Source organism: Zingiber officinale, unplaced genomic scaffold (genome assembly GCF_018446385.1).
Source record: "Zingiber officinale cultivar Zhangliang unplaced genomic scaffold, Zo_v1.1 ctg45, whole genome shotgun sequence".
Taxonomy (NCBI): Eukaryota; Viridiplantae; Streptophyta; class Magnoliopsida; order Zingiberales; family Zingiberaceae; genus Zingiber; species Zingiber officinale.
The window spans coordinates 40239-67975 of NW_024589947.1; the positions used below are offsets into that span (position 1 = coordinate 40239).

The 27737-nt window shown below is 39.0% G+C and overlaps 6 protein-coding genes across 9 annotated transcripts; 4 read left to right on the plus strand and 2 right to left on the minus strand.

Moving 5' to 3' along the window:
• The first annotated feature begins 4570 nt into the window (after nt 1–4570).
• Nucleotides 4571–6601, plus strand: LOC122037448 (40S ribosomal protein S24-1). Its single transcript, XM_042596925.1, has 5 exons — nt 4571–4741; nt 4823–4864; nt 4962–5132; nt 6202–6288; nt 6441–6601. The coding sequence occupies exons 1-5, from the start codon at nt 4667–4669 to the stop codon at nt 6480–6482; spliced, it is 417 nt and encodes a 138-aa protein (XP_042452859.1). The 5' UTR covers nt 4571–4666; the 3' UTR covers nt 6483–6601.
• A 1742-nt stretch (nt 6602–8343) lies between these two features.
• LOC122037461 lies at nt 8344–9777 on the plus strand. The gene has a single exon (XM_042596958.1). It carries the CDS (start codon nt 8546–8548, stop codon nt 9635–9637), a length of 1092 nt encoding a protein of 363 aa, XP_042452892.1. The 5' UTR covers nt 8344–8545; the 3' UTR covers nt 9638–9777.
• A 6136-nt stretch (nt 9778–15913) lies between these two features.
• LOC122037460 (hydrophobic protein RCI2A-like) lies at nt 15914–16518 on the plus strand. The gene is made up of 2 exons (XM_042596957.1): nt 15914–16105; nt 16194–16518. Exons 1-2 carry the CDS (start codon nt 16016–16018, stop codon nt 16308–16310), a joined length of 207 nt encoding a protein of 68 aa, XP_042452891.1. The 5' UTR covers nt 15914–16015; the 3' UTR covers nt 16311–16518.
• Nucleotides 16519–16927: 409 nt separating this feature from the next.
• LOC122037452 (protein PHOTOSYSTEM I ASSEMBLY 2, chloroplastic-like) lies at nt 16928–21627 on the plus strand. The gene is made up of 6 exons (XM_042596931.1): nt 16928–17245; nt 19622–19771; nt 19831–20540; nt 20627–20976; nt 21069–21213; nt 21486–21627. The coding sequence occupies exons 1-3, from the start codon at nt 17015–17017 to the stop codon at nt 19906–19908; spliced, it is 459 nt and encodes a 152-aa protein (XP_042452865.1). The 5' UTR covers nt 16928–17014; the 3' UTR covers nt 19909–20540; nt 20627–20976; nt 21069–21213; nt 21486–21627.
• LOC122037449 (glutamate receptor 2.8-like) lies at nt 21208–24616 on the minus strand. Of its 2 annotated transcripts, XM_042596927.1 has the most exons (5): nt 24372–24616; nt 22950–24292; nt 22565–22877; nt 22102–22496; nt 21208–22023 (listed from the first exon to the last, which is right to left on the minus strand). In XM_042596927.1, the coding sequence occupies exons 1-5, from the start codon at nt 24514–24516 to the stop codon at nt 21469–21471; spliced, it is 2751 nt and encodes a 916-aa protein (XP_042452861.1). In that variant the 5' UTR covers nt 24517–24616; the 3' UTR covers nt 21208–21468. The 2 variants fall into 2 exon arrangements, with proteins under 2 accessions (XP_042452861.1, XP_042452860.1); XM_042596926.1 differs by having other exon boundaries at nt 21208–22496.
• Nucleotides 24617–24969: 353 nt separating this feature from the next.
• On the minus strand, nt 24970–27397 carry LOC122037450 (ELMO domain-containing protein C-like). 3 transcript variants are annotated; one of them, XM_042596930.1, is made up of 10 exons: nt 27248–27397; nt 26788–26959; nt 26589–26697; nt 26446–26519; nt 26213–26281; nt 25972–26087; nt 25835–25889; nt 25645–25765; nt 25433–25575; nt 25041–25336 (listed from the first exon to the last, which is right to left on the minus strand). In XM_042596930.1, exons 2-10 carry the CDS (start codon nt 26929–26931, stop codon nt 25229–25231), a joined length of 939 nt encoding a protein of 312 aa, XP_042452864.1. In that variant the 5' UTR covers nt 26932–26959; nt 27248–27397; the 3' UTR covers nt 25041–25228. The 3 variants fall into 3 exon arrangements, with proteins under 3 accessions (XP_042452863.1, XP_042452862.1, XP_042452864.1); XM_042596929.1 differs by having other exon boundaries at nt 24970–25336; nt 25433–25765; nt 26794–26959; XM_042596928.1 differs by having other exon boundaries at nt 25035–25336; nt 25433–25765.
• Nucleotides 27398–27737: the final 340 nt, after the last annotated feature.

Below are 27737 nucleotides of genomic sequence, written 5' to 3' on the forward strand. Positions count from 1 at the left end.
ATAAATTGCACTCACCTCAATATTTTTCAAACTTTTCCTTATTTTTTGCACCATTTTCCTAATAAACACTTCTTCATCACAAAATTTTTAATCCAAAATTACTTATACTCGATGGTCTTCTTTTAGAAAAAGATTAGCAGTAGAATATTTGCTTCCAAAAATAATTTTAGTTGCTTCATAGAATATTTGTATAATTGAAAATACTTTTTATAATTTCTCCCAATCATTTTCTATTGGACAATGAAGGTAGCTAAGTTCCTGATCTTTAAATTTTAAAAAAACTTCTTTGAAAGCAATTGCTGTTAAATTCCATCTTGTCTTATAATCATCAACCAATTTTCTTTCTTGTAATTTCAATTATTTCACAATTTCAATAAATTACATGATGTAGCATCTGTTCTTTTAATGAAATCCAAACTCTGACAAATTACATGAATAACATCCTTAATTTCATTGAGGTCATCCTAAGCTATAAGAGCATCCACAATGACACCAAATATTTCCTCCAAATATTTATGGGACCCACTTTCATATCATCAATCAAATATCTCACTTATCAAATATTCTAAATCTCACAATAAAATATCCCCTGACCAAATATTTATGGGTCCCACCTACCAAATATTTTTTATCTCTCAATTACAACTTGTGGGGTCCACTTTCATGCCACCTACAATGAAATCACCGGGCACAAAGTTGTGCCCGGCAATTTCTATTCTCCTTTCAAATATCCCCCACAATGGGGGATATTTGAGAGAGGGGATATTTGGAGAAATATTTTCTCCAAATATCCCCCATAGGAGATGCCCTATGATTTAATATATATGTCCCCAGGGCGTAGCACAGATGGAGAGTGAATGGTTATGTGGCTGAAAGGTCCAGGGGTCGATCCCCGGGGTGTCACTACCTGGGGTTAACATCTCCGCCATGCACTTTCCACCTGTGTACCTGCATTTACCTCCCTCCATATCCGTGGGACCGGCTCTAGGAGGCCGCTGATGTGACGGTTCCACATTTTTTTTCTTCTAAGATTTAATATATATGCACAACACCGAATATGGAATAATCTCCCCCCCCCCCCCCCCCCCTCCGCTATATCTTATTTTAAATTTGTCATGCCCCTTGCACAATTTAGAAGAGTATCTTAAATTTGAGGACCACCACAAAGAGGAGGAATATGAAAAAAAAAAAATTGAGAATACATTTATTCAATTTCTACGAAGAGTCAATCCAGTGACCAGTGATAATCATGTGTTCTATTTTTCTTACTTCCATAAATCTATCGTGAGACTAATCTTTGTTACTTTTTTCAGCAAACCATGTAATTTTTACTTTTCAACTTCGTATATTGTAAAATAACTATTTTTTGTTGTTGTTCGTAATATATAAGTCCACTCAGGCATTCCACGTCTACAAAACATATTAAAACCTCTTCTTATAATATTATAAATGGATGTTCATGCATTAGGATCTATGAGGCAGCTACTTCTTTCATTCGTTCCATACAAAAGTTTTCATCAATTAACAAAGGTGGCATAGTTGTTTCAACACTTTCGAAGCCTAACAATAGTTGTTGTTGTTTGAGTTTATCTTCAAGTTTCTTTGTAGAACTTCAAGTGTTTAGTACAATGATTCAAGTGTCATTTTAAGTGTGTTGTAGTAGTAGACTTCATTTTTGCGAAGAATAGATTACAATGTTGACACTTGTACTCATCACTATTTGGATCCTCAACCTCAATCATGTCTGACCATACTTGAAACCTCTTTTGTTTCTTTGACTTGTGAAGTAAATTATTGTCCTCAATTAAATTGTTAGTCACATTATCTCATTTATCTATTATTTCTTCTGGGGTTTCTTTTGAATCTAATGAAATTTGAATAACTAAATTTGCTGCTAGAGAAGAATCAACCATATTCTTTATAAATCAAAAGAGAAAGTATAACCGAAAAATATTAACAATGAAATAAATTATTCAAAGTATTTTAAATCCTAATCAACATATCTTCAAGCATAAGACATGAATCATACAAATAACTTACATGAAAACATTGTTGTATTAAATATGTAAAATTATAACTCTAAAGTTATCAAATTCAATAACTATTGCATTAAAAATCAATATTTAACAACTATTTCAGGAAAAAATAAACAGAAAGATTAAAGAAAAATAGAAAATAAATTATTCCGCAAAAAAGGGAAAAAATAACTAAGAAAAGTATTGAATCAAATATATACTTCAAAGAAAAATTATATATTGAGGAGGAAAAAAAGACATACATCTTAAGTTTTTCTAAGCAAAAGTACGTGGGGATGAAGAGAGCTTCCGTGTGGTCTTCATTAAGTAGTGAAAACAAGAGAAATTACGATTGATCTTTCGACAAAGGGGAGGCAACAAAACCACCAGGAGCTCTCGACGTTGGTAACATAGAAGAGATAGTCAACGCTAGCAGTGAGAGCAAGAGAAGTTGCACTTAATCTTATTATAGAGGGGCGGTAGCAGAGCCGCTAGGAGCTCTCGATGTTAGCAATGCAGAAGAAGTAGTCCCCCGACGCCTTCTCCCTCTCCAACACCAACTCTAGATCCTTAGGACTTGAAGCACAATCGCACTACCCTATCGCCTTCAATCTTTAACCTCAACACTCTTTTGCACTTGAAACACAATCGCATGTTAGTAACCCTAGCTACCTTCCGCTCATATGAATTCCTTCGCACTTGTTTTGTGGAAAGATTAAGGTTAACCGATTAGTAAAAGGACTGGTTATAATATAAATATAAACTATTATCCATTAACTCATAAGGGCATCACCTAATCAAAAAGTATGAGTCCACTGTCACATACTCATTATAACAACATATATCTTTCACCCGCATTTCTTTTAACATTAACACCTATTATTTATGGGTCCCACAGTCAATTCAATCATCTTAAAATTATATCATATTAAATAAATATATTTTAAAATATTAAAATTATTATTATTTTTTAATAATAATCTTACTTAAAAAAATATTTTTACTATTTTTAAAAAATAATATTATAATTTATAATTTTTAAATAAATAAAATTAAAAAAATAACAAAAAAACACACGGGTGGAGGCAGCCACCACTTCACGTTTGCTTGAACACGTTCAATATTTTGAACGCGTTCAAGTGAAGGGGTATTATAATACCTTTTTATAATAGTGTTAACATTAAGAGGACGTTATAACATTCGATTAATGCATCCATTATGGATGCTCTAATCCATTAACCCACGTCCCTGGAGTTATGGTAGCATGGTAGGACATCCAGGTTGTCACTTAAGTACATGCGGTTCGATCCCTAACAATGATATATTTGTAGGAATTTTTCCTTCAAATGGAGGGCACAACCAAAGGATGTTGAACTTCTGTGCTGACCGTCGCATGCGCTTTTCAATTTATCTTAGTGGCGAGTGAAAAACTACTGTGGGGCCGGGTCAATCACCCTCAGGGATAGTGAATGAGACTAATGCTATGTTTACTCTAGAGTGTGGATGAGGAAAGGAAAAGAATCAACGATAGAAAGTTATCTTTGGAGGAAGAGAAAAGAAAGGGTAAAGAAATCTTTTCCTTTGCACACTTGTTTACCTTGATAGAGGAAGGTGAATACTTATGATGTAATTTTGTAAATAAAAAAGGGTGCATGCGTCATTTTTTTGGTACATAGTGTAATTTTGTGAGTTAAAAAGGCTACATGCGTCATTTTTTTTGGTATATGGTGTAATTTTGTGAATGTAAAAGGGGTACATGCATCATTTTTTTTTCCATCCGTTGCTTTCCGTCCGATTTTGAGGTGATCGATTTTGGCTCCAAAATTATCCGCTGATGGATTGCGTTACTTTTCCTTCGGAAAATATTAATGAAGTAAACGGCGGAAATTTTTCCACCGTGGAAACTTTTCCTTAATTTTGTTTTCCATTCTCCCAAGTAAACAGAGCCTAATTGGGATTACTATTTTTTTTCCTAATCCATTAACCCATAAATCATTAACCCATTAAGCATTATCCACTTGTTACACTTACTCATCAAGTTCAAAGTTTTAAACCCATTACAATACATTTATTGAATAACATATTAGAAAATAATAAATATATAATAAAATTATACAAAACTCACTAGCGGCTCGTGAACAGTCAAACAAAATATTATAGATTAGAATTTAACTTGAAATTTTACCGAATAGGTTCAAGTTTAACTCCAATTCGATATTATAGATTAGAGTTCAACTTGAAATTTTATCGAATAGGTTCAAGTTTGACTCCAATTCGATAATATCGAATACGAATCAAACGTTATTTGAATTAGTTAAAAAAATTCACGAATCAGTTTGATTTGTTTGCAACCTTAATCTAATGAGATAAATTTTTATTGTTGTTGTAGTTATTGTCCGTAGTTAGTTATCAAGTGGCTTTTTAATTTTTACCCTAAAATTAATTAAATCATATTATTTCAGATAACGGCCCTGGCCCAATTTAATAATTGGGCCGCCGCTGGATCAGTATTCGGACCCATTAAACTCCCACTGTGGCATGCTATATAAGGACGACGTCACGATTAGGGTTTATACAAGGTACCTTTGCGTCTTCCCGTCGCCGCTCGTTGCACAGAGAGAGAGAGAGAGAGAGAGAGAGAGAGCGAGGAGATGGCAGATTCGAAGGCGGTCACCATTCGCACCCGCAAGTTCATGACCAATCGCCTTCTTTCCAGGAAGCAATTCGTTGGTTTCTTAGGCCCTTCGCTCCCTTTTGCTCTAATATTGTAGAAGCCTTTTTTTGTGATTTATCTTGGTTGGTTTCAGGTCATCGATGTTCTTCACCCTGGGAGAGCCAACGTCTCCAAGGTACGCTCTATTCTACATATTCGCCTCGCTTTGGGTGTGGAAGTCCTTTCTTGCTGTTGGAATTGAACTGGTACGATTTCTGTTTTGTGTGGTTTAGGCGGAATTGAAAGAGAAGTTGGCGAACCTTTATGAAGTGAAGGATCCTAATACAATCTTTGTGTTCAAATTCCGGACCCACTTTGGAGGTGGCAAATCGACGGGATTCGGTTTGATCTATGACACCTTAGAGAATGCAAAGAAGTATGAGCCCAAGTATCGGCTTATTAGGGTATGCCTCTTAATTGCCATCTCGTTTCTCCGGAATGTTTAAATTGTTGTTTGTTATCTAGATCATGGTGCTTATATTCCTGCTATAATACCTTCTTGGCTAATCTTCCTTCAAAATCTTATTTTTAACGATTCTCTGTTAAGCTTATTGGATGTTATTAACCGTAGAAAATAGTTGGAAGACTTGTTCTTGTTTTATCATGGCAAAATGCAAAGAAGTACGAGCCCAAGTATCGGCTCATTAGGATGTGCCTCTTTCTCTCCATCTTGTGACCTCAGAAGTTTACAAATTATTGTTTGTTATCTGGATTGCAGTAATTATTGTTTGTCATCTGTTATCCAAATCTTTTTTTTTTGTGGATACTCTGTTTAGTTTATTGGATGTGGTTAATTATACTTAGTTGGAAGATCAGTTTATTTATCTTTGAAAATTTTGCCTAGTTTTTTATTTTCTATGTCGCTTTATCTCTGGTACGAGAGTAATATTATAGTGCAAATTTTGAACATAAACGATGGTTAGTTGTTGCAGAAGTTAAGGAAGGTGCTCTATATAAACTTTTAAAAAAATGTCTCAGAATTCATAACGTTTTCATATTCTAGATTTCAGATTGATCCCAGAATGCTACAAATTATTACTGTTATCTGGATGATGGTGTTTATGGTCTCGAGACAATATCTTACACACTTATAAAATCTGTTTTTTTTTTGCAAGTCTCTGTTTAGGTTATTGGTTGTGGTTAATTGTAGAGATTATTCAGAATATTAGTGCTTGTATGAATCATTTGAAAGTTTTACCATGTTTGTTAGTATATTACTTACTCTGCGAGATTAATGTTATTTTCAAGCTTAGACTATAAACAGCAGCCAGTTGTTCCAGAATTTGACGAGATGCTTATGAAAACTTAAAGCCGTCAAAATCCTCAGCATTTTCACAATTTGCATTTCAGAGTGACTGAAAATGGCTCAAAGATTGTTAATAGTTTGTTAGCATAGACTTGTGTTCTGAGAAAAATTGCCATCCTTTTTAGCATTAGTAAAGCTAATTTTACTATCTGCGCTGTGTTTGACAGAATGGCCTTGCAACTAAGGTAGAAAAATCCAGGAAGCAGATGAAGGAAAGGAAAAACAGGACAAAGAAGATCCGCGGCGTTAAGAAGGTAACACCCCGTCAGATATTATAACTTTTTTTAAAATTTAGATCTCGAGTAGTGAGCTAACCCTAGATAGATCTTCATTAATTAACACCAGGTGACCTGTTTGGAATACCTCACTAGAGATGCTTACTGTTTTTTCATGTTTCAATTTACAGACAAAGGCAGGAGATGCTGCTAAGGCAGGAAAGAAGAAATGAGCAATCATCGTCTTCCTTATCAATAGTTTGTGTTTTTTTTCTTGTTTTTGCTGATTTACCTCAGAATCATGATTTTGTACTTAAATTTAGCTTTTGATCACCTGTGATATTATTCTCAACTTCCTGGTTTCATCATTTTGCTTACCGAGTGTTCTATCAAACTTTTGCAAGCTCCACATTGTGTCTGGTATCGCTTCCTAGTCTTCAAATGAGTGCAAAAAATATTTTGTGGTAGATTGCAACAACTAATAATAAACACTGCAATCGTGGTTCAAGTGGTTGATGATGAATCCCTATTGGGTATCTAGTTGGTTAGAGGGTGATTATTTTGTTATAACGGGGCAAGTGGTTAATTTATGTAGGAAGGGTAAGTATCATTTTTTACTATAAAAGTACGTGGTTGATGCAAGTTTTCTATTTTTTTGCGGGTTTCAAATGTCTTGTTGGTTATTTAACCTTTTCTTATAAAGAGTTGTTGTGCTCGGATAAAATGTTCTTTTCATGATTTACTTGCTTATATTAGACTGTTTGGGGTGAACAATATTATCTTTTATTGTGAATGGAAGTAGTTGATGCAATCTTGGGGCAATGATGCAATCACATAGAGTTTTTTCAATTTTGATGAATTAATAGAAGATTTTTTTTTTAATGGTGGTTGAATTAAAAACGTGGGATTGACAGGTCGTTGGACTCTTAAGATTAGGCAACATAAGTAGAATATTTTTTATTAACAATTAAAAAAGTGGTTCATGTAGTCTCTATGAGTATAGCTGAGTTGGAATCTATGAGTATAGCTGAGTTGGAATTTGGATGATAGATTCTTATATAAGAGCATGGAATTAAATTCTTATATCTAGTGAGTCAAGTCTTTATCTATGGTGAGGAGCATTTAGGGTGAGGAAGTCGCCTTTTTTAACATAGGAAAAGTTTTTATAATTTTCAAAATATGGAGTAAATTTAAACTGATATTTTATTATAATATTTATATATTGGAAGTTTAAATATTTCTTTTGTTAATGTTTTATTTTACTTTTAAAATATGTTAATGAGATGGCTGGTAGCTGTAAGTCTTGGTGCAGTGCATATTGCCATGAATTCATGCGGAAAGCAAGGCAAAGTGATTAACAATTGCTCCTTGAAATCTAGAGAACCAATTGACAACTAACTTGGGCATCTCATCAGAAAATTAAATAAAATTGTTTCTGAAAAAATAGAAGATAAATGTTTTTAATTTAAATACTTAGTTTATTTTTATTTAAGATGCACATTTAAAAAATAATGTATTAGTAATACAATGAATTGGGTTTGTGAAAATTTGTTATATAATATAGAATATTAGTAATATTCTCCCTCATCGTGATAAGTCTGCGAAATAAATAGATTCACATTTTGAGTTCAGAGACATAAATAGACACATCTTGCGGTCGTAAACTAGATTAATGCCTAAGATATTTAGAATCATTGGACATTGGTTGGCAACACATATCAAATGCGAGAAAGGAGAATTACACCACGACTTGTCATAAAATGGGCTGAATCTCAGTCGAGACACATGGCCAGACAATCTGAAATCCGAATAATTAGCCAAGTATCACAACAATGAAACCCTAAAACTCATGAGAAACTTCGCCCCCCTTCAAACTTATACATCTGTAGCTCATCTTTCAAAATGAAAGGTTCCTTGTAGATCTCTTCCTATTGGACAAGTCGTTTTCTTCACCAATTTATTGGTTCAAGGTCAACCCCCAACCAAAGTCCACCTTTATGTTTGACCAATGCCTTTATGATTCTACCATGGAATTGCAACCGGCCAAGAGTATTTATAAAACCCTAACCAACGTTAAAAAGAAACCAAGAGAGTGAGCCCTAGGGTCCATTGGGCCCCACATGGTGCATTCCTATTGACGGAGCCCTCTCTCTATAAAGGCAAAGAGGCATCCGAAGGGCGGTTTACGAGCAAGAACGCGAACGTCTAATTCGTCCTGCAAATCTCCGTTTGTCGATCAAAACCCTACCTTTCTTCTCGATCCGATCGCGATCCGATTCGGAGGCCGGAGGAGCGCATGGCTCTCCGATTGGCAGCCTGCTTCGGGCTCGCCGCATCGGAGTCACCGTCGACGGGCGCCGGGCCAAGTTTTACGACTTCGATCTACGAGACCCGTCGCGGCCCGGCCGCCCTCACATGGTCCCGCGCCGCCTTTGGTCTCGCCCTCCGCGCCGAAATTCGCCTCTCCGATGACGAGCACTTTACGTTTTCCATACGGCCGTCGTTCTTGTGGGGGCGGAGGGGATCGCGGCGGTTTCGCGTCAGGGACCGCCGCCGCGTTGATTTCGCGTGGGATCTCTCGCGGGCGGTTTTCTCGTCGGGCCGATCGGTCCGCCCCGAGCCCGCCGGGGGGTTCTTCGTCGCTGTCGCGGTCGATGGCGTGATGCTCGTCGTCGCCGGCGACCTCGTCGAGGAGGCGTACAGGAAAACGCGAGCTCGGCGGCCAAAAGCCCCCTTTTTGCTTCCGCCTCTGGCCGCGCGTCGGGAGCTGGCAGCGGTAGAGGACCTTGGCGGCAGGGGCACGTACCACACAGTGGCGCTGTGTGGACGCCGGGAGCGGGAGATCTCGATCGACTTGGGTGCCAAGGAAGGCGGACGGGATTCTAGGATGTCGGTGGCCGTCGACGGCGAGCAAGTTTTCCACGTCCGCTGCCTCCAATGGAAGTTCCGAGGGAATGAGAGGCTGGAGATCGAGGGCGGCACTTGGATGCAAGTCTCCTGGGACCTCCACGACTGGTTATTCAAGAGCAAGGCCTCCCCCAGCAGCGACGCCGCGGCGGCGAGGGTGTGCGCCGTGTTCTTGTTCCGATTCGAGGATGACGTGTCGCCGAACAGCTCAGTCAAAGATCTCTCCTTTGATGAGGATTCAAGGAACGGAATCCACAAAGTTCCCGCCTTCGAGGAGACCGAGACCAACACTGGCTATGGCGCAGCAGATAGAGTGGCAACTCCTCCTCGTTGGCGTCAGCATAGGAGTCGGAGCTCGTCGTCGGCCTCTTCTGCATCCACGGCGAGCAGCTCGACGGTGACGGGGTGGTCGAGTCTCGAGGAGCTGGAATTGCAGAAGCCAGAAGGGTTCTCGCTGCTGGTGCACATCTTCAAGTGCTAAGTATCATTTTTCTCTCTTCACTCTGTTCATGGCTGCTGATGCTTGATTGATTACTGCCATTCTCCTTCAATTTCATACTCATACTCCTAAATTGTATGCAGTAGTGTTCATTCATAAATCATACTCAGATGATTATTACACAGATTGAGTTCTAACACCATCATTCGATTCATGAGGTCAACACTCCTCGTCAAAGTCAAAGGTTCAATGAGGAGAGTCCTCCCCTCAGTCAAAGTTAAAAACAATACACACGTTATGAGTTGGACGAGCTGTGTGAAACTTTAATGGTGGCCTTTGGCATTTGGTTCTAGAAGTCATATTCAATTATAACTGTCTTGTTCCTTTTTAGGGAAAGTCATCGAATGTTTCTTTCCCACTCATTTAATATTCTCCATGCACAAATTTTCCATAATGGAAAGTTATAGCTTTAAATAATTCGAGGTTCAACACAATTATGTGACAACTATATCTCTCTATTTCTCTTGGCGGTAAGGTATTCTTGTTTTTACAACTATGATTTACCAAAAGACATACTTTGGATTTTTAAATTTATCAAAAGACGGGTTCTGTTTGATATTTGCGAAAGAATGTAAATTTTTACAGTGCTCTTTTCATTCATCATTTTGACAAATTTAACCATTTTTCTTTTTTTTTTTTTCTATCATTTCTCTCTCTCTTCTCCTTCCTCTTATGCACACATTTCTTCTTTTTCCTTTCATTTTTTTTCTTCATCTCTTTTGTGTCAATGATAATATGAACTTAAAAAGTCTTCTGAGAAGTTGATTCTTCTAAACATTTTAACACCCCTAAAAATGTCAAAAGAAGCAATAGATAACATTGTTTGACTCCTTGCAATTTTAGAAATTTATAGAACTTAAAATGAATCCAATCAGATATGTCTAGATCTATTTTGATCGAAATTTACTGATAAATTTACACAAGTCCAATTTGATTCATTTCATGTCCTATGGATTTCTAAATCTGCAAGGAGTCAAATAGTATTATCCATCACTTATTTTGACTTCTCAGTGGTGTTAAAATATTTTTAGAAGAATCAACTAAAAAATCTCAAATCAAGCCCACGTTGGGCTTGATATAGAATTATATTAAGCTCACGTTGGGATTTGTTGGTCGATTATTTTATTAATATTTATCACCTTCTGAGAAACTAAAATAAGCAATGGATAACACATTTTGACTCCTTGTAACCTTATAAATCCACAAGATCTGAAATGGTCCAATTGAACCTATCTAGGTTCATCAGTGGGTTTCGGTCCGATTGGATTAATTTCATATCAAAATCCACTTATGGAGCTAGAAAGGTCCGATTGTACCTATTTCAGATCCTACAGATTTTTGAGGTATCAAAATCCACTTATGGGCGTTTGGTTCTTTCCTAGGAATAGGAATCGGAATGGAAATCATTGTATTGTGGAATGGGAATGGGTATGAGCATGGATATCACTCTTAAAAGTAATGTTTGGTTAGTTGTATATCTTCTGAGAGAGAAAGTGTGATGAGAGAAAATGAAAAAAGAGAGTGTGATTGGAGAGAGCATGATAAGAGAAAATATGATGTGAGAGAAAGTATGATAGGAGAGGATGAAGAGAGAGAAAATATATAGTGAGAAAAAATGAGGAGAGAGTGTGTCATGAGAGAGATTGAGGAGAGAGAAAGTATGATGAGAGAAAAAGATAGCAGTGAATATGATGGGAGAGATTGAGGAGAGAGAGAGTATGATAAGAGAGAAAGTGTGTTGAGGAAAAAGGAGTAAGTGTGATAAGAGAGATTGAGGAGAGAGAAAGTATGATGAGAGATAAAGTATAATGAGAGAGAAAGTGTGTTGAGGAAAAAGGAGTAAGTGTGATAAGAGAGATTGAGGAGAGAGAAAGTATGATGAGAGAGAAAATATAATGAGAGAGATAGTGTGTTGAGGAAAAAAAGGAGGAAGTGTGGCAAAAGGTGGAACCGCCACCCTAGCGGCCCCCTGGCCCCGGCCCCACAAGATTCCAGAGGGAGTAAATCACGGTTAATGCTGGGCAGGATAGGTGACTGGGGGTCGAAAGGAGGAAGTGTGATAAGAGAGATAGAAGAGAGAGAAAGTGTGATGAGAAAAAAGAGTGTGATGGGAGAGATTGAGGAGAGAGAAAGCATGATGAGAGAGAAAGTGTGATGAGGAAAAAAAAGAAGGAAGAGAATGCGATGGAAGATATTGAGGAGAGAGAAAGTATGATGAGAGAGAAAGTGTAATGAGAAAAAAAGAGGAAAGAGAGTGTGATAGGAGAGATTAAGGAGCAAGAAAGTGTGATAAAATGATGAGAGAGAAAATATAATGAGAGAGAACAAGGAGAGATAAGTGATATGAAAGAATAAATAAATAAATATATTTTGATATTTGATATTAATGGAGAAAATTTTAGTTTTAAGTCAAGGGTATTTTTGGAATAAGGAAATATTTTGATTGATGAAAATAGGGTAATGACTCATTGAAGAGGGGTACATGGGAATGAGTTATTACCCAATTTCAAGGATTTATTCCCTTATTTGTATTTCTATTCCTATAATTCAAACATTAACAATGAGAATCAATGATTCTCATTCTCATTCCCCACTCCTATTACCCTAAACCAAACGCTCCCTATATCTCTCTATTTCTCTTGGTGGTAAGGTATTCTTGTTTTTACAACTATGATTTACCAAAAGACATACTTTGGATTTTTAAATTTATCAAAAGACGGGTTCTGTTTGATATTTACCAAAGGATGTAAATTTTTACAGTGCTCTTTTCATTCATCATTTTGACAAATTTAACCATTTTTCTTTTTTTTTTTTCTATCATTTCTCTCTCTCTTCTCCTTCCTCTTATGCACCCATTTCTTCTTTTTCCTTTCATTTTTTTTCTTCATCTCTTTTGTGTCAATGATAATATGAACTTAAAAAGTCTTCTGAGAAGTTGATTCTTCTAAACATTTTAACACCCCTAAAAATGTCAAAAGAAGCAATAGATAACATTGTTTGACTCCTTGCAGTTTTAGAAATTTATAGAACTTAAAATGAATCCAATCAGATATGTCTAGATCTATTTTGATCGAAATTTACTGATAAATTTACACAAGTCCAATTTGATTCATTTCAGGTCCTATGGATTTCTAAACCTGCAAGGAGTCAAATAGTATTATCCATCACTTATTTTGACTTCTCAGTGGTGTTAAAATATTTTTAGAAGAATCAACTAAAAAATCTCAAATCAAGCCCACGTTGGACTTGATATAGAATTATATTAAGCTCACGTTGGGATTTGTTGGTCGATTATTCTATTAATATTTATCACCTTCTGAGAAACTAAAATAAGCAATGGATAACACATTTTGACTCCTTGTAACCTTATAAATCCACAAGATCTGAAATGGTCCAATTGAACCTATCTAGGTTCATCAGTGGATTTCGGTCCGATTGGATTAATTTCATATCAAAATCCACTTATGGAGTTAAAAAGGTCCGATTGTGCTTATTTCATATCCTACAGATTTTTAAGGTTACAAGGAGTCAAACGTTATTATCCATTGTTTATTTTAACTTATCTGGAGAGGTTTAAATGCTCTTAAACAATCTACTTAAACATTTTAAAATGAGTCTGATATGATTTCATATCATGTACCTGTTGAGCTAAAATATAAATAATATAAAAGTGTCATAGTTTCTCAGATAAGAGTCAAACTAAAATAGTTAAAATATTACAACATTTATATTTTAGCCTAATCAATAAAATAAGAGTTTCACCTTTTTTAGATTTCAAGTTCTCCGTGCATTCTAAATTTTAATAAAGTAAATCTCGGTACATTTTAAATTTTAATTAAATCCAAAAATATATATTAATGCATTACTAACTTTTTTAAAAAAAATTATTTTTATTATTGTATATTATCTTTTGATGCAGGTTACAAAAGTAAAATATCACAATTTTTTTAATGTTTTTGCTTAAAAATTAATGTTTTTGCTTAATTAAGAAATCTAGTGTTCTTTGTCTATTGGGACTATTTTAATGTTCTTTAAATATTCTAAATTGTAATTAGATCTGAAAGAATATATATAAATTAATCCTTATGATAATATTCAAAACTTTATGTTTTTTAGTTACTAATAAAAATTATTTATCATCATTGCCAATATCTATCGTTAATTATATATAAATATAATAGAATTTCTTAAAACAATTTATAAGATAAATTAAAGGTGGAATCAAAAGAACCATAATGTAAAGATCACGTTGGGTCTGATATAATTCATATAAGACCTGAAACGATTATAATTTAAGATCTCTAGATCAATAAGTAGATTTATCAATAAGTGATTTTGGTCAAAATCAACTGATCGACTTAGAGATCTCATATTGTAATCATTTTAGGTCTTATAGATTTCTAAAATGGCAAAGAATTTCATAGAGGTGATCTAGAGGTTTTGAAAAAAAATCTCACTTTTTTTTAAAAATTTTTTCCTCAGGCCTATTATGGGAGATCAGACTCATGTTAGACTTGATATCTTCCCATATCAGACCCAACATATAAAGTCTATGTTGAGCATGATATGGGAAGATATCAGACCTAACATAAAGGAAAAAAAGAAGAAATTTTTTTTTTTAAACCTCTCGACCACCCTTAGGAAAGTTAAAAAATAGTAATAGAGTATTTTTTGGACTCCTTACAATTTTAGAAACTCACATGACTTAAAATGGTTGCAATCCGAGGTCTCTAGGTCGATCAATGGATTTTGACCGAAACTCATTGATTGACCTTTAGACCTCAGATTGTAATCATTTTAGATCATGTGAGTTTCTAAAATTATAAGAAATCCAAATATGTTTTCCATTGTTATTTTCAGCATTTCTAGGGGTGGTCTAAAGGTTTTAAAAAATATATATATATATTTTTAAATTTTTTCTCATGTCTCTTATGGGAGATCAGAGCCACATTGAGTTTGATATATTCCCATATCAAGATCACATTGGGCCTGATATGGGGAGATATCAGACCCAACAATAACAAAAAAGGAAAAAAAATAAGAGAGATTTAATTTTTTCAAAACTTTTATTTCACCACTAGGAAAGTCGAAAATAACAATGGAGAACATATTTGAACTCTTTGCAATTTTAGAAATCCACAAGACCTGAAATGATTACAATATGATGTCCTTAAGTCAAGCAATGAGTTTCGACTGAAATCTATTGATCAACCTATAGATCTTAGATTGTAACAATTTTAAGTCCTGTGGATTTCTAAAATGGTAAGAAGTCCAAATATGTTCTTCATTACTATTTTTGGTATTCCTAGCGATGATTTAAATGTTTCTAAGTTTTTTTTCCTTTTTATAGAAGATTAGACCCACATTGGGAGTGCCAACAATCTAGGACCCCGGCGTCTAAGTTAAGTTGGGAGCCTTCCGAGGTGGTTCATTATTGCGCATACCACCAAACAGAAACTCACTCTACACGGGAGTGCCAACAATATGTAAGTGAATTATGACGAGCGGGAGATCAACGGAGGACTAGTCGAGGTTGGCCGAGTAAAAGAAGATATCATGAATCTACAAGTGCCGTCACTGTCACCTATTCCGATGGCTCCTCCAAAGGCAGCTCTAGACGCCCTACAACTGATATCTCCCTATCAAATCACTTCTCTTAATGAGGGTGAATTCGAAAACAGGCGGACACTAAGTTATGGGAGTACGACGAAGACATACTCAAGGATTGCACCCTTGCAATAGAGGGAGGGTTTGTATGCCTCCATTTATGTTTGTGAAGTAAAAGCAATCCATTTGGCTTCCATCTTTTTCATTTATTTGTTTTTTTAGTTTTTATTAATTCCCAAATTTGTTTTCATTTTCCTTTCAAACTCGATTGAATTCCCAAACTAAAACTAGTTTGGATCTACTTTTTCAAATCTGAATTTCGATATTTATCCAGCATCAACTCAAGATATTGGTCATTCATCACCACAAGCAAGTCGAACAAAGGTCAAGTCGTTTCGAGTCAGATACTTCACCTCCTATTGGGTCGGTGGTTAACTAGGTCAGCGAGCAATCAGACCTTCTTTGTGTCATGCATCGAGAATTACAGATTGCTTGTTGTCAACCCCAGGGATGGCTCCTGAAATTACCTCTTTTCCTTCGTCAGCCGTGTGGGGCCCACCCAATCACGCCAATAGCGCTTGGCTAGGGTTAATTTTGTGAGTATCTTAATTCCTATTAACGACTTTTTCTTTAAAAAAAGGCCGTCTCATCTAAATAATTCACAGGGCGATCGAGATCGACAGATACCTCTCCAAGTCCACAGCCACAAGAGAGAGGTCGAGGAAGGCGAAGAAGAAAATCGAGATCGAGGTGATGGCAGGTTGCTGCTGCAGGTTCCTGGAGATCCTCTGCGCCATCCTCCTCCCCCCTGTTGGCGTCTGCTTCCGCCATGGCTGCTGCAGCGTACGCCATCTTCCCCTTCCTCTTCTTCTTCTTCTTTTTTTTCTTCTTCTTCTGATGATGATGATCCGAATGGTGGTTTAATCTGCAGCTGGAGTTTTGGATCTGCGTGGTGCTGACCATCCTCGGCTACATCCCGGGCATCATCTACGCCGTCTACGTCATCCTCTGCGTCTCTCCGGCGGCGGACTACTTCCTTCTCGTTTAGGCCTCGACGCCGAGCATCAAAATCCGTCGCCTTGATTCCCTGTTTCCTGTCGCATATTTTTCTCATAATTTCTCCTATTGTGGACCGCTCGATATTGTAGACTTGTTCATGGCTGCTCGAGCTGGAAGATGAATTTGTGGGCTTTGAAGAAACCCTCTTCTTGTTCTTGTTGTTGAAATCACCATGAATGGTAAAGCTCCCTTTTATAGCCGTAGGATCGACGTGAGATTGATCGTAGTCGTTGGATCGCGGATGACCGAGATTAGTTCATCTCGTGGTCATAAAGGTTGTGCTTAGGAAAAAAAATATATGAGTAAAAATTAAAAAGGACGTTTTTAATTATCAATTTTATCGAAAGGTCATTTTTTTTTTAAAAAAATAAAATTCTTTAATAAAAAAATTGTCTTCGTTTTGAAAAAAATAAATTAAAGATATCTTCATTAAATAAATATCTAAGCATCAACTCCACAAAAATATAGAAATCCTTTTTTATTCTTCTCTTTTGCTTTTATTCTGCTACTCCTCAGGATTATGCAACTCTATCGTGCTCCCATTAGGTAGCCAGTCACAAAATGCCACGCGTCATGGCCCAAAGCTGAACATGACATTAGTTCGTTGACATACATTAAACCGAGAGTTAGCGGAAATCGGAACCGAGATAAGGGTGGACGTCGTCGCCGGAGGCGAAGGGAAAAAGCTCAGCGATGGCGACCGGCTGTTGCTCCTTCGCCGGCGCCCTGCCGTCGGCGACGGGGAAGCCCCTCGTTTCTCCTATGCGCTTATGTTTTTATGGTATCTCATCTTCCTCGGCTGCTCACTCTTCTGGAGGCTCCCGAAAGGTCCCGGTTCTTCTAGCGAGGGCGTCCGTGGTCAATTCCTCTGAGAGTTCATACGGATTCGCCAAGAGAATGGAGCTTGCGTGGCTGATCTCTAAGGTAATCATTTGACCGGTTTTCTCCTTTGCCGGATGATGTTATTGTCCTTTTTCCGATGCTAGGGTTTTGTAGAGTACCGTCTTTCGATAATGGCGTCCATATTGTCTTAGTTTAGTTTTGCTATGGTTGTCTGTGCTATTGTTGCTAATTGGCTACCCCAGTAGGATGTTATTCTTGTGTTATCAGTCAAAATTCTTTGTATCATCAATTTGGGCATTGAAGCCCATAGATCTTGGATAAATGGTAGTGTAATGCAACACTATCATTGTAGCAAAAGGTGATTAGTAGCTAGAGGGTGGGAGGGTTTTTTTTTTTTTTTTCTTTGATGGCATGCACCCACCGGGAATTACCCCTTGCCTCATTTTAGCAAAACTGTCACACTTTAGCTAACTGGGCACCCCTGTTGGGACAATGCAATACTATCATTGATTAACACAATCATTATCATCATTTTTTTTGTGCTAATAATATATACATGAAGGAATTTATCTTTAAATATGGTTTGTAATTTCATCATATACTAATGTAAAAAGATAGGAACTTAGAGTTGCTCATCAATGTAAATATGCAATCAAATCATTTTTCATCCTACAATAATTTTAACATTATTGAATTATCATATTCATATAAATATAATGACTAGATGTTGCTTACCAGGATTTGAAATGCCGTTCCGTGCCGCCCGGCACAGACAGTTTTTCGGCGGCACTGGAGGAGACGCGGGACGCCTCCTTCGGCGCTAGAGGAGACGCGGGACGCCTCCGGCGGCGTCCCGCGGCACCTTCGGCACCGAAGGCGTCGTGCGCGATGCCTTCTGCAGCGCCGAAGGGCGTCCCGCAGGGTCGTCGGACGCCCCCCACAAGATTGCGATGATCGATCGCAGGCGCGATCTCGCATACTGTGTTCGCGATTTTTTTTTTCGTTTGTAATAATTATTTATTTTATTTAATTAATTTAAACAATTCTTAAGGAGGATGTGTGATATTTCGAAGAGGTTTTTATAAACTTAGTTAAAGTTTCTTAATAAAATATAAAAAATATATTTAAAATTAAAATAAATTAAATAAATTTTATTAATTAATATTCTGAAAAAAATAATATTTTAAATTTTATTTAAAAATTTAAAAAATATATAATAATTCTTATTTATATTCTAATATATTTTAAATTTCATTTAAATTTTTAAAAAAATGTAAAAAAATTCTAAATTTTTTTTTAAAAAATTCTAATAAATTATATTTATATTCTGATTTTTTTTTTATTTTTTTAAAAATTTTTACTTGATATTTTTTACTATTTAAAAAATATATTATTTAATTAATAATTAATTAAATGAATAAATAGTTAATTTATATAATTATTATTAATAAAAAATAATATCTTATATTAATTATTAGTATTATTATTATAATAGATACTTCCATTTTAATTTGAATTATTGATATATCAATTCTATTTAAATAAAATTATTTTTAATTATTTTTTCTAACAATATTAAATTATTCAATAATTGAGAACTTATAATAAATCAATATACAACTTATTTTTATATACTCAATAAACATATTTATCTTATCATTTTTATAGATAAATAAAAAAATACCGAAACTGTATCAACATGGTACGATACGATACCGAAATCGTATCGTTCCGGTCTGAGACCGAAACCTTGGCACGGGTCGAAATTTTAAACCTTGTTGCTTACTCTTTTAAAGCATACCACAATAATCATCCAACAACTTTATTATAAGTTTTTTTTTAAGTCGATAAAAGTTATATTAAAATTTAATTTTTGCTTTATGTATTTTCATTAATTGTCTTATTAAATAATACTTATCAATATTGTGTGGAGCAATATTGTTGACCACGATTTCTTTTTATTTTGAAAGCTTTAATCACTTCATGAATAAGGATACAGATGATCAATCATTTCAGTAGGACCGTCAAAATGTTAGTGTGTCTTTCACTTTGTGTTTTTATTTTTTCTAATTTCATAGGATTTTTTTTTTAACTTAATAAGGTTTATTTTGTATATCATTTCCTGGAAGAACACTTTGGAAAACATTTCAATAGGGAACTTCATGGCTTGTCTTGATGATTAACCTAATGTTTCTTCTTGGTTTGTGCCTATAGATTAATTAGAGGATTCTGTAGTTGGTCTAGTCTCCTTGTCTGGAGTCTGGACCACTGGAAGTCTGAAACTCTGTATCACTGTTAGTCTGCTATTTTTTATGTTATTGAAGGTAATGAAGTTCTTAGGAAGATTGTGGTGGCTACTTCAGATTGTGGCTTATGAATTCCACTTTCATCCACGTTTCATGTTGTTATAAGATTGCTGAATGTTCCGTATATCTTATGTTCCCTCGCCTGAAGCAGCAACCAAAACCAATAGCATGCTCTACTTGTGAATCAAATGGCTATGTCGAATGCAAGTGGTGCGCTGGCACCGGCTTCTTCATCCTTGGCAATCAAATGCTTTGCGAAGTGCCATCTAGAAACACTGCCTGTGTTATATGCACGGGAAAGGTACTCTATGAACCTTGAACCTCGACTTTTACAATGCAACTCATTTGGTTTTCCTCCAGGGTTCTGCTGCTTGTCGTGACTGCAAAGGCACAGGCTTCCGTGCAAAGTGGCTGGAAGATCCTCCACCTCCCAAATGAAGTCCCTTTTTTTCTGCTGTATAGTGTGTTGGAAACACCATGATTCAGATTATTTTGCAGGATAAAACTGCATTTTTTAACGTTTACTGCAACTGTCAGAGTCTCCATAGTTGAATGTTGAAACTTGAAGCTATTAAATAACGAGAAATTCTTCAGAATGATAGAAATGAATGATCCGATTTATATATAAATGTATACATAATGTTTCCCATGTATAAGCATAATTGTTACTAAACAAACTAAGCAAGTTGACCCTAACAAGTTGTGGTTGCATGAAGCTAGCTAGTTTTGTAATCAAATTCTCAACTTTCAGAACATTTTCAGTTTGTAGCCTAATATTTATAGAGCTAGAAAGTTTCAAATTGTTTGCAAGATCAGCCATACAAACATCTCCCCTAAAGTAGTCTCATTAATATGTTCACAAGCTTTGCCTACTTGTCTCCTTTCACAATCTAGTGGCCAACTCTATATAGTAGCATTTCATGTTTTCTTCACTTCAATCAACTTCAGAGTTCAGAATGAAGAAGATAGAGCAAGAGAAAATGTATGCATTGCTCTTGGCCAGCAAGGACTCTTGACTAAGTCAAGAAGCAGTACAAGGGCTACTTCGACGTATTTGTTGAAGCCATCAGGTAATATATAATTCACTTGAGGAATTAGTTTGAACATGGAGTTTGACATGATACTTCCTCAATTTCATTTCTTCTTTTTCTTGCAGGTGTTGTGTAGAGCACTTGGTGGAGAAGTGAGGAAGTCTTGTGGCGGATGGGACATTGGGAAGGAAGGTGATCATGGAGGATGAGTTGAGGCATATTAAGTTCTTGGAAAGACTGGAAGTCATTCCGGAATGTGTTTCGATCTTCAAATGCTACCGAGATAAGGTCTAGGGTTTAGAAGCAAGTGTGGCAAAGTCCGACCGGAACAGAAGTGATCGCCTCGTCCAAGAAGACTGGAATCGAGATGTTCTACATAGGAGATCACAGATTGGGCATTCAAAGTCACCCTGAATACAATAAAGGCATGTTGCATAGTCTCATAGATCGTCTCCTCGCCAATGAATCAATCTGTGTAAGCTTTAAGCAACAAGAGTTTTTCTTCTCATAATGTCAGTTATTGAAATGTTTGTGTTGATAATTTTTTTTTTTAATTTTTTTTTGTAGAATTGTTATGCTGATGATGTGAAAGCAAGCTTGGAGGAAGCTGCGCCTAATAAGGAATTCTGGGAGAAGTTGTGCAAGAGCTTCTCATAGGTGAATAAGGACTGATTTTGAATTAGGAAATGTTGAAAAGAAAAAGGACTTTAAAGTAAGTACAAGAACTGTATTAATGCGAAATCTTTGTAATTGTTATTTTGAATAATACATTTTGATACAAAAAGGACCCCAAAAAATTCATCAGTATGATTGAAAAAATAAAAATAAAAATCTCAGAAAAATGCATCATACTTGGTTTTCAGGGTAGCTAAAAAACTCTGCTTTTGTTAACTTCAACTTCTTCATCTACTGAAAATCAATGTGTTCCTGTCAAGTTTTATTTGGTGTCCTGAATTCATATATGTTATCAATGATTTTCTTCAGGCTCACCAGGATGTGGCATTGCTTCATGTATCTGGCTGATGCCGAGTTCCGGCGAAGAGCTTCCTGTGAATGAATCATCGGAGGTGCTCGTTCGGCTTTCCTGGTCGCTGGAACTCGGTAAAGAACTTGGACTTGCACCTGCTGTGGCTGCTCCGATCTCCATCCGCTTGCCACTCCTTGGTGCACCCGGAGGATCACCATTGCCCTGACCATCGAAGAGCCGAGCAATGGAGAGAAGCCTCCTCCCGAAGGACCTCCCTGACACGACGCCGGTAAGAGAGAGCCTGTCACGGTAAACTGAGCGTAACGAGTAGAAAAGGCAGCAGAGCAACGAGACAGCTCCGGTGATGAGGAAGAGGCCCCAGAAGCTTTTCGCGTTGAGGCTGTGGGTGTCCGGCGAGAGTACGCTGCCCTGGTTCGGGCAGGTCGTCTGATCGCCGAACCATTTCCTCTCAATTTCAGTCATCTCGTTGCCCTCGGTCAGGTTAAGTATCGCCCTCGACAGGTCGGCGACCAACGGAGATCCTTTCCGGAAAACCTGCAAAGCACCACAGAACACGCTCATCAGCATCTTCTCCCCGACTTTGGATCTTCCACGTCTAACAGATGGGCTTACGAATCCAAATCCGCTGGTCTTGTAGATCTGCTCAGCCATGGAGTAGTTGTTGCAGTAGTCCCTGAGGAACACTCTCAGGTACGGGATCTCGTCGACAATGGCGGCCACGCTGCCATCTGCCAGAGCTTGGTGGTACTGCTCAGGCGACCGGAACGGCCTCAATCTCGATTCCTGAAAACCGAGATGCAGCAGGAGCCCCTTCGTGAAGGAGTTGTTGAGGTACCCGATACTCAGCCCTGTCTTGTTGAGCTCCTCGAAGGAGCTCAGAGTCGGATTAAGCTTCTGCACCGTGAGCATGGACGTCAGGCTCGCCGTGTAACTGGACTGCAGTATCAGCACCACGAAGACCCAGATGATCACCACCATCCTCGACAGGTTGCTCGTCAAGTTCTCCCCTGCGTCGGATCGGCAAGCGCTTAGAAACGCCGATCTCTGTGCGAGAACGAGAGTTTCAGTGGCTTACTGTGGGCGAAGACGAGCGTGGAGAAGGCGAAGTAGAAGGTGATGCCCATCTGTTGGCCAGCGGTGCCCTGGAACTCCTCGTTTGTCCGGTGCTCCAAGATCCAGACGACGGCGCCGGTGAAGATGAAGAAGACCACGCTTGTCAGCCATAGGTCGGCCGTGAGCGGCTTGTGGAAGATCCACGCGGTGCTGCTGTGCCCGTCCCGGAGAGGGACGACCATGGACACGCCGGAGACCGTGAAAGGAAGGGTGAAGTCGACGATCAGCGACCTGTTTGCGGTGATGGACACGTCACCCACCACTGCGTCATATACCTTCAGAGAAAATATTATTTTTATTAAAATAAATAAAGAAAGACTGAAGATGAAGAAGAAAGAAGAAGTGACCTGGTCGGCGACCAGTTTGACGAGTGCGTTGTAGTCGCCGCCGCCGGAGCCGTTGGCGTTACGGTAAGGTATGTAATCGAAGGGAAGCGCGTAAGGGAGTCGCTGCACCGCCGCCTCGAAGACGTCGATCACGAACCCGCTCGCCCGCGTCTGGTTCGTCTCCGAGTCGTACTTCATGCTCACGAACGACTGGAACTGCAGCGTCTGGTTCGGTGATCCCGGCACCACCACCTGCAGTCGCCGCCCGCCCGTGGGCGTCTCCCACCCACGGGGCACTGACGTCGAGTAACCCGGCCATATCACCGGACGCAGCTTATTCCCGGCGGTCGAGTTCAGATCGCTGCTCAGCCCATGCTTCTCCGTCCAGAAGCCGATCTCCCTCACGCTCCCCCCGTCCACGTTCACGATCTGGTACGCCGCCACGGCGAGCTCCCCGTCATGGAGCCGGAATCTTCCGGCGAGGCCCTCGAACTCTGCCGTCTTGATGAAGTTCAACAACTTGGGGCCGGTGCTTGAGACCCCCATCCTGGAGAAGTCCGTGCTCGTCGGGGTGGTGTTGGGCCTGAGGAAATCGTGGCTTGCGGCGGCGGGGCCAAGGCGATTGGCGGCGGCGGCGACTGCCCACACAGCGTCGTAGGCCCAAATTCCAAAGTTGTTGAGCTCCGTGATGTCGGATTCATGGTTCTCCCTCAGGAACTCCCTCCTCCACCGCCGATTAAATCGCCGGAGGCGGGGCGACCATGACACGTATGGCTTCACTCCGATCACGCCCTGCAAGAACTCGGCGAGGAAGTGCTGCGAATCGACGATGGTGGCGAACTGGCTGGTGAGCCCTTCAGTGACGATCCACACGGAGCCCTTCGCCATCATCTCCGCTCGCCGGACGAGAGGGAAAAGGCGGCGAGCGAGCCGCAGAGTGACGTGCGCCACGAAGACTCGCGTCTGGAGCGTCTTGAGCCGGTAGAGCTCGGCGGAGATGCGATCGTCTGAGTCGGCGAGAGAGACGGCGCAGCGGTAGGGGACGGCGGCGCCGACCGCATCGAGGGCGTCGGCGAGGACGGGGAGGAGGGCGGTGCCGTAGTCGGAGTCCTCGTAGACGGGGACGACGCTGGTCCAGGCGAAGGCCTGGACGACGGCGGCGATGGCGGCGACCTGGGCGGCGTCGGAGGCGGCGGCGCGGACGAAGAAGGGGGTGCGGGAGGGGGACACCGCGGGGCTGGTGGCGGAAAACGACACGACGGGGACGTTAGCGTATTCGCCGAGGTCGGCGACAAACGGTGACTCGACGGAGGTTTGCGGGCCCAGGATGGCGTGGACCTCCTCGTTGACCAGCAAATCCATCGCTGCAGTTAAAGACTCAATCGGTAATCAAAGCGAAGATTTGACTAGATCGGGGGAAGCCGCAGCGAAGAATAGTCGTACCGGCAGCGGCGGCGTCGACGACGTCGCGGTGGGAGTCGCGAGGGAGGAGGCGGAGGCGGGCGGAGGAGGCAGGGTGGGCGGCGTAGAAGTCGTCGTGTGCCATACCGGCGACTATGCGGCAAACTTTCCCGACGGAGGAATTCATATCGAGGATGAGGCCGACCTTGAACTCCGACGGCCCGTGGGCGGCGGAGAGGAAGCGGAGGAGGAAGGAGAAGAGGAGGAGGAAGCCGGCGAGGCAGCGATAAGACAGTGTAGGAGTTTTCATGGACGAAGGGACGGTCTGAGATTGGAAGAAGACTAGGATTGTGTTGTTATAGATTAAAGATCCCACGCCTCCAAACTATTTTTGTATATATTATTTACCAAGATTCCACAATCTGCAAACTCAACGGCGGTGGAAAAAGAGGAATCCGGTCGGCCATCAATCTGTAAACCTAGGTCAACTATGATTCACGTGTTGAATTCAGTTGGAATACTTTGACATCTTGGATAAGGACGACTAGGTCTCATCTGGGGATTAATTCGAAGGCACAAACAGGTCCACATTCAACCAAACGCAATGTGGTCCATTTTAATACACACACACACACAAAGATTTATTGTTCTTTATTGTTACGATGAATATGAACACTTTGATCATGCAATTGATCATTCAGTGAGCAATGGTGAGCATAAAAGAGAGGAATTGTTGAGAAAGAAGAAACATAAAACAAAAACCAAATCAATCTCTGTAATCACCAAACACTTTCTTTTTTTTTCTCTTACATTTATGATTTGATTTTTCTCGAAAACAATATTACCAATGTAAATCAAATTTTCATTTTGCGGGAGGAAAATATTAACTCGAACCTGGCTCAAGATATCGAGGCTAACATGTTGTATGCTGGCAAATCCTTTACCCTGGTAATGTCCTCCAATGCGAGCTCTCGTTCCAACTGAATTCTGGTAGATTTCAGTACCTCCTGCACCAAAAACATCGAAATCCCGAGTCATTCGTCATTGCATAAGTCGATTCAGTAATGCGAGTAGTACGAAGATGCAACGATAGGTGGTGTTACGTTAAACTCCATGTAAGAAGCACGGCGCGCGAGCCACTGAGCATCCAACATTCGGAAAGCCAAACAGTATAGATGATCGAATGCTTCTGCATCGAATTCTAGTAGTTGCAGGAATCGAACTCTTGCTTTTGATGATGGCAACTCTGGAACAAAATAGCCTTTCAGTACTAATATCGACTGAGCCTCCATCCGAATGGTGGGTTTTGAATTACCTGATTCGAGGTCTAGCATCTTGATCAACATAAACGATATGTTGAGACCCGCCACGGCGAAGGGATACTCCCATGTGGCCCTCTCGCCTTCTCTTTTGTGCAACAAAATTTGGAAAGCATTCTGTGACATTTCATATAAGTTAAAGCCAAGAACATCAAAGGACATATCTACTACGAAAAGGAAGCTAACCGGATAATGTTTGCCCAAAAAGATGAGGTTTTCTAATGATATATAGCCACCACTCCTGATCAGCAGAATTGAACATCAGGTTATCGTGAAAGGGTAATGGATCGAGTCAAAAACAAATATTGAGCTTGGAGCCTTACCTAAAATCGGTCGATGGGTCACAACTTTGCCATCCCATTTCCTTCCATGAGTCAGACTTGAGAGGGGGAGTTTCAGAATTAGGATACGCCAACTGCCAAAGATGTTTCAAGGCATTCTGCAGCAGAAACTCGTATCAGTCTGGACACATTCAGATCACAAGGGCCTCTTAAGGCCGACTAGAGAACTACAAATGCTCAACAAAGGTCGCGAACAATGAACGAATGAACTAAATCTGCATACTTGATGGTCCAAACAAGAAGCGTCGAACTGAACATGTAGCCTTCTCTTAAGGCTTCTCAACCGTTCTTCCTGAAAGTTGTTTACAAAAACATAACTTGGAGATACATAAATGAACTCAATGTTACACAAAACGAAGATACTCTCTCTTTTGCTATCAAACACCTATAGCCTATTATCGAAACATTGTCATGATGATTATGTGAAAATGCATACAAGAAATAACTCCAATTCACCTGCAAGGGACTAAGATCAAATGTAGTAACAGAGGAAGCAGGCAATAACCTTCCAAGAACTGATCCAGTATTTGCTGCAAATGAAAGAACAAATTGAGATATAAATTGATAGCTTAAGCCTCGAGGAGATTGAAGAACAATACCTAGCCTATGAGACCACTGTGTGCTCAAATTGGACAAAACACATGTCCAGTGAATATTTACTTCCTTCCTTTTGTTGTCCAAACAATCTTTGTTTCTATCGCTGCATCCCTTTAAAGAATAAACAACTCGTTAAGCATGAAATAAATGGCAAGAGTCCGCTTTGGACAACTTGTTCAATCTCTTAGAAGAATGCACAACCGTTGCCTTGTAATATCCAAAATCAATGTAATCTTCGAGGCGTGCTTCGCAGTTGCTGGAAGGTTTTGGTGGATCCAGATCCTCACTTCGCCTCCCATCAGCATCTCCGGAATGAAGCTTCCTTCTAATGGTTTTTAGCGCCATTGCAGCAATTCGGGGATTTTTCACCTGCCTGTACAATGTGATTAGAGATTTAGGGCCAAAGTTACACAAATCTGCCCTAAGAATCGCCCTTTGATTTTTCGCCCAAAATCAAATGCGACTTTTACAAAATCAATTACAATCAACAAAGGGGGAAAAAAACTATGAGAACTACACCGATTCTTCCACCGGAAACAACAAATCTAAACGCTAATCCTACTCCAACAAAATGCTACTTAAATCGGGAAAAAAAAACAATGAAATTTGGCCGCATTACGATCGACGCAAAAGAAAAACGTATAGCGGGAAAGAAACTTACCAAAGGCGCTTCAATGCGATCCGATCAAAAAGAAGAAGAAAAGATGAAGAGTCCCTTTGATTGCTCTAAGATCTAACGTGGGAGGTCGTCGATGATCCATGGAAGAACATCGCAGCGTAGGGCGAGGGACGTTGAGGCGCTCAACTCCGTTGAAAGGGACACGTCCTCGACGTTATATTTACCAACCCGGTCGTTGGATCGTCCTTATCCTTAAACATACTCTGCTCCTGTTTACCCATTACAGTATTGGATAAGAAAGTGGAGACCACGACCGGTGACGATCATTTCCAGCTGGGTAAGTTATAAATAAACAAGAACAGGTAAAAATGGGGTGTTTATAATTTTATTTTTTTTAAAAAAAATTTAAAAAAACTTAATTTAAAAAATTTAGAGGAAAATAAGTGATTGATAAATATTTTAAATATAATAAATAAATATTTTTAAAATAAAAATAAAAAAGCGCACATATTTTTGACAAATGATGTATCCT